The following is a 12,300-nucleotide window of genomic DNA, read 5'->3' as shown; positions in this document are numbered from 1 at the left end:
CCCCACTGCCTTCCAAGCTGTTAGACGAGAAAGAGAGAGGTCACAAACACAGCAACAAACGCTCCTCTTCATGGTACCCATGCACCGAGAGAGAGAGAGAGCGAGAGATCAATACAGAGACAGTAAGAGAGGGAGAACATGCAATGTGCATTCTGACATCGACTCTTGTCCATGTTGCTTCAACACATTGAGCCAGAGAGAGAGCGCTTTGAAACGAAGGGGGAGCGACTGAAAGGGGGGCCTCCTCTCACTACATTGCCTCCCACACACTTACTCACCCGGTTTCCCAAACAGAGCACTTGTAGTTCATCTCTAAAATAGTTTGAAAACGTTACCTGAGTTGACCAGCCTGAGTTGCACACAATCTTGGCCATTTTTAGTTTTTCAAGCCGCGATGGCGCAGGTGTGAAATGGAAGGATAAGCCCGGTTTATGCTCTTTCATTTGTCTTTGTCTTCAATTTGTGAATCATCCGTAGATTGATTGGGAGAGAGGGCTCTGAAATCACCATTCCGAATACGAGTGTCATGTGCACCTGCCAGCCCCAGGCTGATATTTACCTTCCCAGCAATTATCCTGAGCTCTCTGCTTCACGCCCTAGGGATGTTTTAGGGGTAATTTCTGTATTGTCACAGAATACACGTTGCATTCATCTAATGGTGGTTCTTGCGGGGGGGGCTGACGATGATCCTAAATGTCTCTATTCAATAGGTGTGATTGTTCATGTTCCCGTTGAAGACTCATAACGTGTACAATTTTGACCTTGTTTTCCCACAATTCCTGTGATTCATCATTTGCCATGTACTCATTTTTGGCTGTTGTTTACATGGAATGGAATTACTTACAGTGGTGTATGTGGAAGATTGCCTCAGCATTACATTGCAATATCTCTGTCAACGTTGTTTTCTGAAGCGTGTTGAACCATTTATTAGTCTAAAAGCATTTGATTACAATTTCGATTTGAATTCCACATATTATAATGCTCACATCTTTTCGATAGTTGAACATGTTCTTCACCAAGGATATTCCAAAAACATGGAAGAGAGAAAGTGTCATATGCGGCATATATACTGTTGGTGTACGTGGTGACTGTATACTACCGTATTTGTGAAAAGGCGTTAAAACCCCCATGAAGGTGGAACAGCCTTGCCTCGTAAGGACCTGGCTTGTCTGCTTTCCCAACTTTGTTGTCAGAATAGCTTTCGAAAAAAGTCTTCGCGGCCGCAATTTGAAGGACACAAGTCAGACACCTGAAACTGTGAGTTTGTTGTTAGTCTTCAGCGTGCGCTCGTCCACATGATTTCTTTTGGAGGAAAGTTGGGAACATTCGTCTTAATGAATGTAACTTGAGTTCCTGTAAGTATCTCAGGTTCAGCATCTGCCATTTTCACTACACCTCTGGACGATGAAGCTGCAAGGTGGATGTTGTGAGGAATCCAGTTCCCTGATTGGATTTCAACCCCCGGGGGGACAGAACGGACGCCAGGGAACACTAGAACGGCACACGTTGTCCGCATTCTTTCCTTATGACATGTCCGTCCTCTTTCCCATTTGCATCTGACCCTCATACTCTTAGAAAAGCACCCTCCCCTTCAAAAAAAGAAAAAAGCCCCCGGGTCACTCGCTAGACCCCTGCGCTTTGTGGTGCTGGAGTGACCGGGTGCCTTCTCCTCAATTGGCCTGCTGCACACCCGGCCCTGCTCCCAAAGTGATGAAGTGGGGTTCAAAGGCCAGGGGTCGTCAGAAGAGGAGAAGGGTATCTGGGGTCATCGGTGTTGGGGCCCCCGGGGTCCAGAGAGGCCGAAGACCTGGCGCCACAGTGCTGGGATTGCATGGGGTTGCGGTGGTCATCTGGTTAATAGGATAAGTGGCCCTGAGGTCAGTTTGTCCAACTTTTAATCCCAACACCGGAGCTTGTGGCAACACTGTTGCCTGGATCGGAGGGGATTCAGCCTTTTCTAACGCTCAAAGCTTAGTTGCGGTTGTAATGCAAACGTGGTTGTCATGAAATGGTAGAGGTATACAGTTTCACCACAAACTGTGTCTGATAAAATGGTAATCCGTAAAATTATTTCGTTAAAATTCCCATATTTAATACTTAATTTAGCTGGCAGTTTTTTTTGTTTTTTTTAATGAAACAGCCATTCAGTGTATTTGCGTTATGCTTGTGCTCCTCTATATGCTGTAGCCATTGTCGGTGGCGGGGTCCGCCTTTCCCGGAAAGCCTGCAAAGATTGGGCACGTGCAAGTAGTGAAAGGAAGCCGCGGTGAATTTGATAAGGCAGGGTCGCTAGTTGTCCATATGAATGAACATTTGCACCTCGAATGATAACATAACCCCACCACCTAAAGTAACCAATGAATGGAACTCTGGGACTCAGTCATCCAGCCAACAGACGTTTTTTTATGGATTTCCACTTTAATGTTGCTTTTGCTGTGATTCCTTTTGGTGTTGTGATCATTAGTTTTCTTTCTTATTGTGAAATTTGTCCACATTTGATGTGACATCCTATTGCCATGGTTGCTTACCTTAATGCAAACCTTAATCGCCACCTCTCAGTCTTTCCTCGGGCAAACTGCAAGCTGGTGCACCACCCACAGCCAGTAGTTTTCAAACGGTCCTTCATAGCCCTCTAAAGCTCCGAATGTGGATCGCACTCCTTAACCGTCGATACGGCCTGAACTCTACTCCTACACGGTCCCTCCAGATCTGACACAATCAAGAAAACACGCACTGAGCCCGAGACGACGGCTTTTGTTGGTTTTTAATTATAGTGGCGGCCACCTCCTTTCTCGAGTCTGGAGTGAGTCAGTGTTTGTCATGTCTGCCAAACTTATAGTTTTAATCTACTCAGCAGACATCCTCAAGCAAATGCTGCTGTGAGGCTTTGTAGCAGGACAAACTAGGCTAATTCGGAGGGCTTAAGTATAGAAAGAGGATCAGCGAGGATACTCTGAGAGACACTGGGCATGTGCGGCGGCGTGGAGCTGGGCTTTTAAAGACTTCAGGGGAGGGAGACTCGTACCTGTTCAAACTTATACTCAAAGGAGTTGAATCCCATCCGAGATGGCAACATTATGAGTTAATTCAAGTAATATATAGACTCACACGTTTCTTTTATAAGGCTAGCAGGTGTGTTGGCCTGGCCAATGATATGAAAACCCCTTTAATTACCAAAATCGCCAATGTCTGAATTCTAGGACAAGCCGTGTTGCAGCTTTCTTTTCAAACGTCCAATTACGGCGCAAAGCAACGAGGCTGGAATACTCGAGCCTATGTTTAGCTGTTTTGCCGTGTGAAGAGATTTTGCCGCACACCGCGAGAACTTCAGAGCCCCCTAATGCTCTTATGCTCCGACGTTTCATTATGAAAACTAGGTGACAAGTGGATTATAAGCTGTTGTGTGCTCCCTCAAAAAAAACAAAAACCGGCGGCCATCCAGTAAAGATTAGCTCACTTCTGAGGTGGCATTTCGTCCCGAGGCCAGGTCACTAAGCCCGACGGTGCGGGACCCTCCACGCCGGCGCATCGTGTGGGGCGGCGTTTCATGTCGCGCCTCGTGTGGGGAAGGTTCCCCCGGCGCCCCGTGCACGGGACGAAGCTCGGCTCTGCACGCCGGAGAACGCCCGTGTCGTGCACGTGACTCCTCCAACACGCTCCGAGGCTGCGGCGCGGCCGGGGCCGATTGAAATGCGTTAATGTGACGAGCGGCGCCAACCGGGGAAAAGGCACAGTCCCCTGGGGTGGTGTGTTTTGCTGACCTGTGTGTGTATTTCTTTCTTTCTAGATGCATCCTCTGGGACTCTGCAACAACAATGATGAGGAAGACCTGTACGAGTACGGCTGGGTCGGAGTGGTGAAGCTTGAGCAACCTGAGCTGGACCCCAGTTGTCTCACTGTGCTGGGAAAGGTAGGATACGCTCAAAATAAACCTTCCGGTCATGCCGTCTTGTGCCTGTAGTACAGCGGGGGGGAAGTAACTGAGAACTTTTGCTCAAGTGCTGGACTTGAGTAGTTGTAAGGTACTTGTACTTGGACCGTTCTTGAGACGTTCAGGACGCTGCACTTATCTTAAACACTTTGAAACAAGCAGTATTTATTTTTTTTGTAGGAGTTTTTTTTGTACAAGTTTTCCATGCAAACAATGCAATGCAACACACTACTTGAATACTTGTACATGATGAATCTCTCATACAATCATTCTACAATGGTGATTCATTTTCACTTGTAGTGCAGTGCCCTTGTCTAAGATTCTTCTATTGAATGCAAATGCTGCTTCCAACGAGACTGTTATAGAGCGTCCTCTATCAATGCCCACATGCAACTGTATAACAACACAATCTGCATAATGTTCTCAATAAAAACATACACGCAAATGTGTCTTGGGCTGGAATTATACATTTGAACTCTGAGCCGACACCTTAACATAATATTGTTTTGTTTTTTTAATCCTGCATGAACTATGGTTTGTCAAATCCACCATTTTCAATAGGGTAGCCTTGATTTATGTTGTTATTTTATTTCCCGTGGCTGACAGAATGAGGATGACCCAAACCCCCTCCTGTATCTCCCCACCCCCTCTCCTCTCCATTACTCACACCCCTCTGGAGTTTCCGAGTGGTATTTTATCATGCTTTAATTAAGTGTTCCTCCTAATGGAATGTACCAACACTCCCTGGAGGACGGGGGGCGGGGGGTGCAGAGGCCATCTTCTCATTTATCGTGTACATGCCCGGTGACGGAAAGAGAACAGCCATTCATAATTTAAGGAGGCCTTGTGCCGTGGAGACATGTTAATGGCGTACTCTCTCTCTCTCTCTCTCTCTCTCTCCCTCTCTCTCCCTCTCTGGTGATATTTCCTGCTAGCGCGCACACACACACACACACACACACACACACTTGAAAGCTGACCTAATGTTCTTCTCAAGCTCCCAAACCCATCTTTAACTGTGGCTGTTAGTGACATCACCTCAGAGAAAGGCCCCGGTGTCGTTTCGATTATGTGACCAATGTTTGAAAAGTACTTATTTTTCCTGAGGCTGCTGGAGAAATAAGACCCTAGCGTACGACAGGGGCCGAACAATTGTCATATTTTATATTTTGTGGGAGAAGAGAAGCGTATTTTTATTTTATTCAGTCTCACATTTAGGTTTCGCTGCTCTTAGAAGTGTGTCTTTCATTCCAGAACAGAAGGAGAAAATGTACAACAAAATGCATCCCCTGTGGAAGAGGTCAATTAAAGTCACAGAATTATGGTCATCTCTGTTTGGTGAATGGACACTGGTCAAGCTGAGGGATCCTTTGGCCTTCCCCCGGTGTTTCAGCCGTCTCTCTGGTGGAATTCCCGTTTCATATATCTTGCGTCGGTTTCCCAAACCACTCGGCCCTCGTGGCGGTGGACTTTTGTCCTTGACGTGGTGGAGAGTTACCGTAGGAAACTTTATGAAACCGTATGTACAGCTCAGTGGGAGTCCGGTCAAATCCCTCGTCCACCCGTTGCCGACGGTGCCTGTTCTCTCTCCATGTTCACGAATCCAATAAAATATAACTCCAGTGAACCGAACCGAACATGTGTGAAGATCTGGGTTTTCTTACACCGTTTGGTGTCGTCGGCAGCCGGTCGTGGCCGTAATCGTAGAAGGAAAAGCCCATTGTTGCATCCTTTACCCGAGGGGCAGCGTGCACAGCTGGACCCTGCGCATTGTCATTCATCCTTTCTGCCATGCCAGACACCCCCCCCCCCTCCCCGCAGTCTGCCAGGGTTCCTGCCCTGGCAGACTGCCCCCCCTGCCCCCCCCCGGCCGGCGGAGCCACCGTGCCCATTCTCAGCCCAGGCACCGCCATTCCCGCGGGCCGGCCAGCGAACACGCGCTTATCCTAATCTGGCCCTCACCCTCTGCGGTCTCACCCACTTCTCTCGACCCCACAACTGGCACCCACCGTCGCTGACTGGCCCCTGGTTGAACCCAAGCGCCCGCTCCGCTTTGCTGCCACTTTGCCACCGACCGTGTCGGGGGGGGGTCTCGTCTGGTCAATTTGGATTCCGCTCAATTACGGCATCCGAACACGAACGTGCACGATTCCGAGTCGCTGTTTACTCCGCTCGGGGTCTAAATATGGAGTGGCTGGGAATGTAGGGACCCCAGCTGTGCGCTCAGGCCCCTGGCAGCAGTCTGTTAAGATGCAACAATAGAGCGCTCCGTCCTCTAATTATGCCGGGAACGTTATAAAATGAATCAGGTGCCTCCCCCTTGTTTGTAAGTGTCTAATTCTAATGAGAGGGTGCATGCAAAGTTCCCCGACAGATTTCAAAATGTGCCACGGCGAGGGGGGGGCCGGACCATTTTGAAAGCGGAGACAGCTCAAAGGTAGGTGTTGACAGAACGAGACTGTCCAGCGGAAGAGGGAGGGGCATTCTTATGTCCAATTTGCCGCCCCAGATAGCTGCCTGCTGGCTGTTGAGTTGATCAACTCTGAAAGCTGGGATATTGAGGAAGGTGTGGGGTAGATGTTTGGATTTTGGACTTAATCTTTCGCAATTGCAATTTTCCGTCCTTCCATCTTCTCGACCAGCTTTGCCCAGCGAGAGCACGGCAGTGCCATACGGAGAAGGGCGGTAAGGAAGGTTGACGTCCTGAGTCGGACCTCAGTCCACTGCAGGGGCCCGCACCGTTAACACCTGAGGGCAATTCAGAGTCTCACGCAAACATGTGGAGAACATGCAAATACACATGTACCCTCCATGAGCTTGGAACACAGGTCTCTGGAGGTGTGAGGGAGTAGAACCGCCCCTCCACTTCATCCAAATAGCAAACGGTAGAAGAAGCTTTTTGTCCTGTACGTCGGCGTACAAGGGACCTGACGCTGTACACATCCTAACAGGATTATCGTCAAGTGTTGGGAAAGGAGAGAAATAAGGAGAGGAAACGAGATGCGAATCTTGCGGTCCTCTGAACTCCACGTGCAGGCGTTTCCAACGTGCCGGCGTGTCACACATATGTACACAGTTTTTTCCTCCTCTTCCTGTCTGGTTCCTGTGAGAGCCGCAGGGCTGTTGACCCTGACCCCACCAAAGCTGCCTCCTGTGCGCCACATGGAAAGCTCCTTCCCCGAGACCAGGAACGCCACCAGCGGACTGGCTCCTACGGTGGTGAACTGAACTGTCACCACTTTCCATCCCGGGGCTGGGAGAGCGTTCATGGGTCGTGGTTTTATCAAATAAAGACCTGTTATAAGTCGTTTAGTAAATAAAGTTTGGTTAAATTCTAAATGAATTACTATAGGAAGGTGTATAAACAAAAATATAACACAATACGAGACCGGAAATATTTGTGTGTTTGGTAGAATAATTCTTCGTCTTTTCCTGTTCTGCCTTTCGTGACCACACAGTTCAGTGTGAACCAAAGTTTCAGGTTGAACCGTGTGGTAGGTTCATTGGCTTGGGATTTTGAATTCATAAGCAGATATCATGATACATATCGACCGCCTAAAATTCCCTGTGATTATAGTGGTAGAAATTATTTTGTTCACCCAGCCCTCTTTGCTCAAGTATTACTTTTATCTTCTGCCAGATCAGAGTGACTTGGGGAGTTTGCTAATGCTGCAGATGGCAACTTGTCTGAGTTATAATTATGTCAAAGGATATCATGGCACAAGGCCTTTGAAAACTTTTCTTTGCTAAACCTTTGCGAGGTGTGTTCTATCTTGCCGTTAATGCACCTTAATTATCACAAAATCAAATCAATTGGTGTAGTTATTTGACCAAAATATGATTACTTGTGCTCACTTTAACCCGGGTATTGCAAATTCTGCTCATGTGCCTTGGTGTACAAACATCGGAATGTATTTTTGCTACAGTCCATTCAACTTTTTCCCAGTGAATAAACTGTTGTTCGTTGTCATAACCTGCGCCCTCTGTCCCCCCATCAACTCTGCTGTTTGCCTTACACACGGGCACACACACACACACACACACACACACACACACACACACACACACACACACACACACACACGCATGCGCACACACACACCCCCACGCACACACACACACAGGCATACACTGGAGTCTTTGGCAGCCTCTCTGGAACATGAAATCATGTCATTGGCTTTCTTTGGTGGCCCTGGCCGGCCCGGGGTCTTTGTCGGCGTGCCAGCGTGATATCTCCCCTTTCATGTGCCGTTGCGCGAGTCCGGCGGGCCACATGGGGCCCGGGCATGTCGGCTTAACCCCTGTCCTTTCATCCTGCCCGTGCTACTCTGGGCTCTCATGACATCAGCCTCTTAACATGGGCAACTGAAGGGGCGGTGGGCGAGCAGAGGAAGGAACCGGGGTTAGACGACCACAGGGGGAGCTGCCGGGCCCGGCCGGCGGTCGGGGGCGCCGACCAGGGGTGGAGGCGGGGGTCGGGACGTGGTGTGGCGTCGCTGCAACTTAAGGAGGTTAATGATGGAGGGGAGGGGGATTTTGGGTCCTAATATTTTGATTTTTTATTATTGTTAATTTTTTTTCCCCCACTGTATACAGTGCCGTGGCTTGTGTAAAACAGGCTTCTTGGCCGGCAAAGCAAAAAGCTTCTGGTATTTTATTGTCTTGTCCTTGACCGGTTCATCGTCAACCAGGATCCGCTGTCCGCCAGATTAGAGACCAGGTTTCACTGCAGCCGCTAAAATACTGCACCAAGGAATAGCGTGTCCATGTTTTTTTTTTTTTTTTTTTGTTTTGTTTTTTTTTGTTAGTTCTTCCGTCGCATATTAATCTGCTTTCCAAGCGGAACCTGATTGGTTCAATATAAGATTGTTCCAAACAATAGAAACTTCTGATTTGGTGAAATCACCTCCGGCATGCAGTTGTTGGGCAGTGAAATGCTACACAACACATCTGGCATCTGGCTGCAGTCCCTTTTCTTTTTCACGGCTCAAGCTCTGCTTATCTCTGGGCCTGCAGCAGCCGATGCGACTCCGGGAGCAGGTTGTTTTCTGGGGTTGTACACACTTTTGGCCCTGTGGCCCTCGGTCGACACAGCCGCTCGGCAAACAGCTGCTCTGTCTTTCTGCTAAGTGGCTTTTGGATTCAAACCATGTCTGGCATCTCGGCCAGAGCTGTAGAAAGACAGTGCATGTGTCTAGTGGTGTGTGTGTGTGGTGTAAGAAAAGGTGTGTGTGTGTGTGTGTGTGTGTGTGTGTGTGTGTGTGTGTGTGTGTGTGTGTGTGTGTGTGTGTGTGTGTGTGTGTGTGTGTGTGTGTGTAAGAAAGAGGGACGTAGCGAGTAGACTAGGACTAGCAGTTGTGTGTGTGTGTGTCTGGGGCAGATGGAGAGAGAGAGGCCTACATGAAAGAGAGAGAGAAAGGGCAGCAGACAGATGAGTGTGATGTGGAAGGCGACTGGCGCTGAGCCTGCGGCCATGTTAGCTGTTCCTACTCGCAGAGACACAAACACACTCAGGTGTGTGTGTTGGAGGTCGTCTGAAGGCCACGGCCATGCCAGCATGGTGTGATGCCACAGGGGCGGCTTCAATGCGGCTTCACTGTCCGGGGCTGTGGGCTGCATTCTGTGCTTCTCCAGCCCCCTTGCTCACGTCCTGGAACAACCGTGTGTTCAATTAGTGTTTTGTAATTCTCTATCTGCTCGGCGCTGTGTGGATGGGTGTTGCAGATTCCGTTTGTTTATTTTAAAGTTACCGGTCTGTCTGTCTAGGCATCTGTCTATCTGTCCAATGCAGCACTGCAGTCCGGCCACATGAGTTGGGGTTTTGGGGCCGACTCCCTGACTCGCCGACTCTCACTCCTCTCCTCTCTCACTTGTTTTCCCGTCCTATCGCGGCCGAGACCTTGGCGGGGCAGAGAACGTCGATAGCGCGGAGGACACGGCTGTGTTTCTGCACCGGCCTCGCCCCGCCTGTTGCGCAAGATCGCTGCGCGTCATCGCTGCACTTTGGTTGAAAAGTGGTCGCTTCGGGTTTGAGCTTCTTATTCCGGCTTTTATCCCCCCCCCTCCCCCGCTTTGCTGGTGCAGGCAAGATATCGACGGACTCATTTTCCTCTGTGCCTGCGCTTCAGCGAAAAAAAGGATTCTAGGTCCTGGATATGGATTGGGACCGGCACACAGCAAATTGCTTGTCAATTTCGAGCCATTTATATCAGAACCGCTGACTTGGACGGGAAACGTTTCTTTTGTGTTTCATATAATGAAGCCTTTTGTCGCTCTTAACTTCTTCCAAACGTCTCCGCCGTAAGCGGTTTGTCGCAGTGTCTTGAGCAAAACGTTTTGTGAGCGAATCTAAATTGAGTGCGAATGAAAGCGTAACCAAAGAAAAGCAGTGTTCACATTGTAAAGCTCTTTACTGGAACCGACGGTTGTCTGGGCTTTTTAAGTTGTGTGTTACACTGAAGCGGCTTCAGAACCAGGAGATTTCGGCACCGCGAGGCGGGCAGGGCCCCCGGGATTCAAGTTGTGGTCGATGCACCCCAAAATGTGGTTCTGTGTTTTTTTTGGGTTAAGTAGCTGTTGAATACACGCATTCCGTTTGCCGGGCACGGAGGCTGTCATTTGTCTGCCTGTTTTTTTGGGGGGGGGGGTTTTATGTTGTTCTAAGAATTGTATTATCTGCACTTAAACTTGCTGAATCAACATTTGTTTTGTTTTGGATGGAGGGGGGGGAAAAAAAAGGAAAATGTTTCCATGGAACTCTCCTCTGTAGATTAGTGAAAAGGCGTTATCATTCTTGGCTTAACTTGATAGTGTGTGCATGGGAGTGTGTATAAATTCAGAGGAGTGCAGTGATGGGACTTTGTTATTTTCTCATGAGGGCCGATGAAGATATTTCACAGATTTTTCATCTAACTGTCACTGTTGAATTGTTAGAATGTTGTTTTTATTTATTTATTCATTTATTTATTTATAATTTCTACTTTAGCTGAGGCATAAACCATGAAAGCTTCAAATGAGGTCACGTCTGTAGCTCCTCAAACCCCGCAAAATGGGAAATAGCAGAACCAGCAGAACCAGGAACCGGCTTTAAAGAAACAGAAAAGTAAACGGGGGACCCTTCAACTCCCTCTGTGACACCCCCCCCCCCCCCCCCCCCCCCCGGGCACCTCTGAGCGCCGTGACGCACAGGGAGGGGACCGGGTGGCGGGCGCGGGTTCAACTTTGCTGATATTACCCGGGCCACTCCACCTGGTGGGGTGTACGACCAGGGCCCCCAACCGTCTGTCAGCGTCTCTCGCTTCAGTTCAACTCTAAAGGCTTTTTTTAGAAGTGGAAAACAAAAAATAAAGCATCAATTTTACTTTAAAATGGTGGTTTAAAGCATTGCTGCTGAAAAATCTCAAATGGAATAAAAATAAACAATATAAACATATATATATATATATATATGACCAAAAATGAAAATGTAAACAATGCTGTTAAAATCTTGATGTATATACAGGTAAGTGAGGATACCCTTAAAAATCTAAATCTTGCAGTTAAAAACATCTCTTTCTCTCACCCAAGTTGCCTACACACACTCACACTCCCCCCCCCCCCCCCCCCAAATCACCGCTTCACAGCGCTTGGAGGCACCGGGATCCCACTGTGCCGGTTGCCATGGTCACTGGGAAGCTCCTTGTGTCATGTGGCTCAAAGTGAGCTGATCCCGGGGCCGAATTACCCAGCTTTCAATGGGGGGGGGGAGCAAATGACCATTATTATACTTCACAGCTCGGGCCCCCATTTAAAGGAGGAAGAAAAGGAGAGAGAGAGAGAGAGAGAGAGAGAGAGAGAGAGAGAGGAGAGAGAGAGAGAGAGAGAGAGAGAGAGAGAGAGAGAGAGAGAGAGAGAGAGAGAGAGAGAGAGAGAGAGAGAGAGAGAGAGAGAGAGAGAGAGAGAGAGAGAGAGAGAGAGAGAGAGAGAGAGAGAGAGAGAGAGAGAGAGAGAGAGAGAGAGCTCCTCCTAAATGTGTTTTTGCACCGTGGTTGGTGTGTTAGTTCGACTCTGGGCGCTGTTTCCAGCGTCACCGTCTGTGAGGGAGGGAGGGAGTTTTGTCGGATCAAAAGAGGAACCGTGGAAGAAAGTAAATCTTAGACGATAGGATCAGACATCCACCCCCGTCCACCTAAGCCTGTCTTTCTTCTCTCTCTGCAAGTGTGTGTGTTATCACGCACAAGTTTACGTTCCCCTCTGATGATTGTGTCGTTGTGTGTGTGGTGAGGGGGTCCAGCACCCCACCCCCCCCCCCCCCCACCCCCGATCATCTGATCTTCACTGTTGAGGATTCCTCCAGCGGGGGCGGGGGTGAGGGGTGGGGGTGGGGGTGG

General features: G+C 48.8%; 1 protein-coding gene across 1 annotated transcript in view; it reads left to right on the top strand.

Annotated features, from left to right (window-relative positions):
• The window catches only part of znrf3 (zinc and ring finger 3), a 62,569-nt gene that overhangs the window by 32,750 nt on the left and 17,519 nt on the right, over positions 1-12,300 (top strand). Inside the window, exon 2 of the mRNA XM_080004506.1 lies at positions 3,788-3,910. Within this exon, the coding sequence (XP_079860632.1) occupies positions 3,788-3,910 (123 nt within the window). The remainder of the gene's footprint in view (positions 1-3,787; positions 3,911-12,300) is intronic.

The sequence above is a fragment of the Zeus faber genome (genome assembly GCF_960531495.2).
Source record: "Zeus faber genome assembly, chromosome: 7".
NCBI classification, from domain to species: Eukaryota; Metazoa; Chordata; class Actinopteri; order Zeiformes; family Zeidae; genus Zeus; species Zeus faber.
Note: the sequence above shows the minus strand (reverse complement) of the source record. Positions and strands in the feature narration are given on the sequence as shown.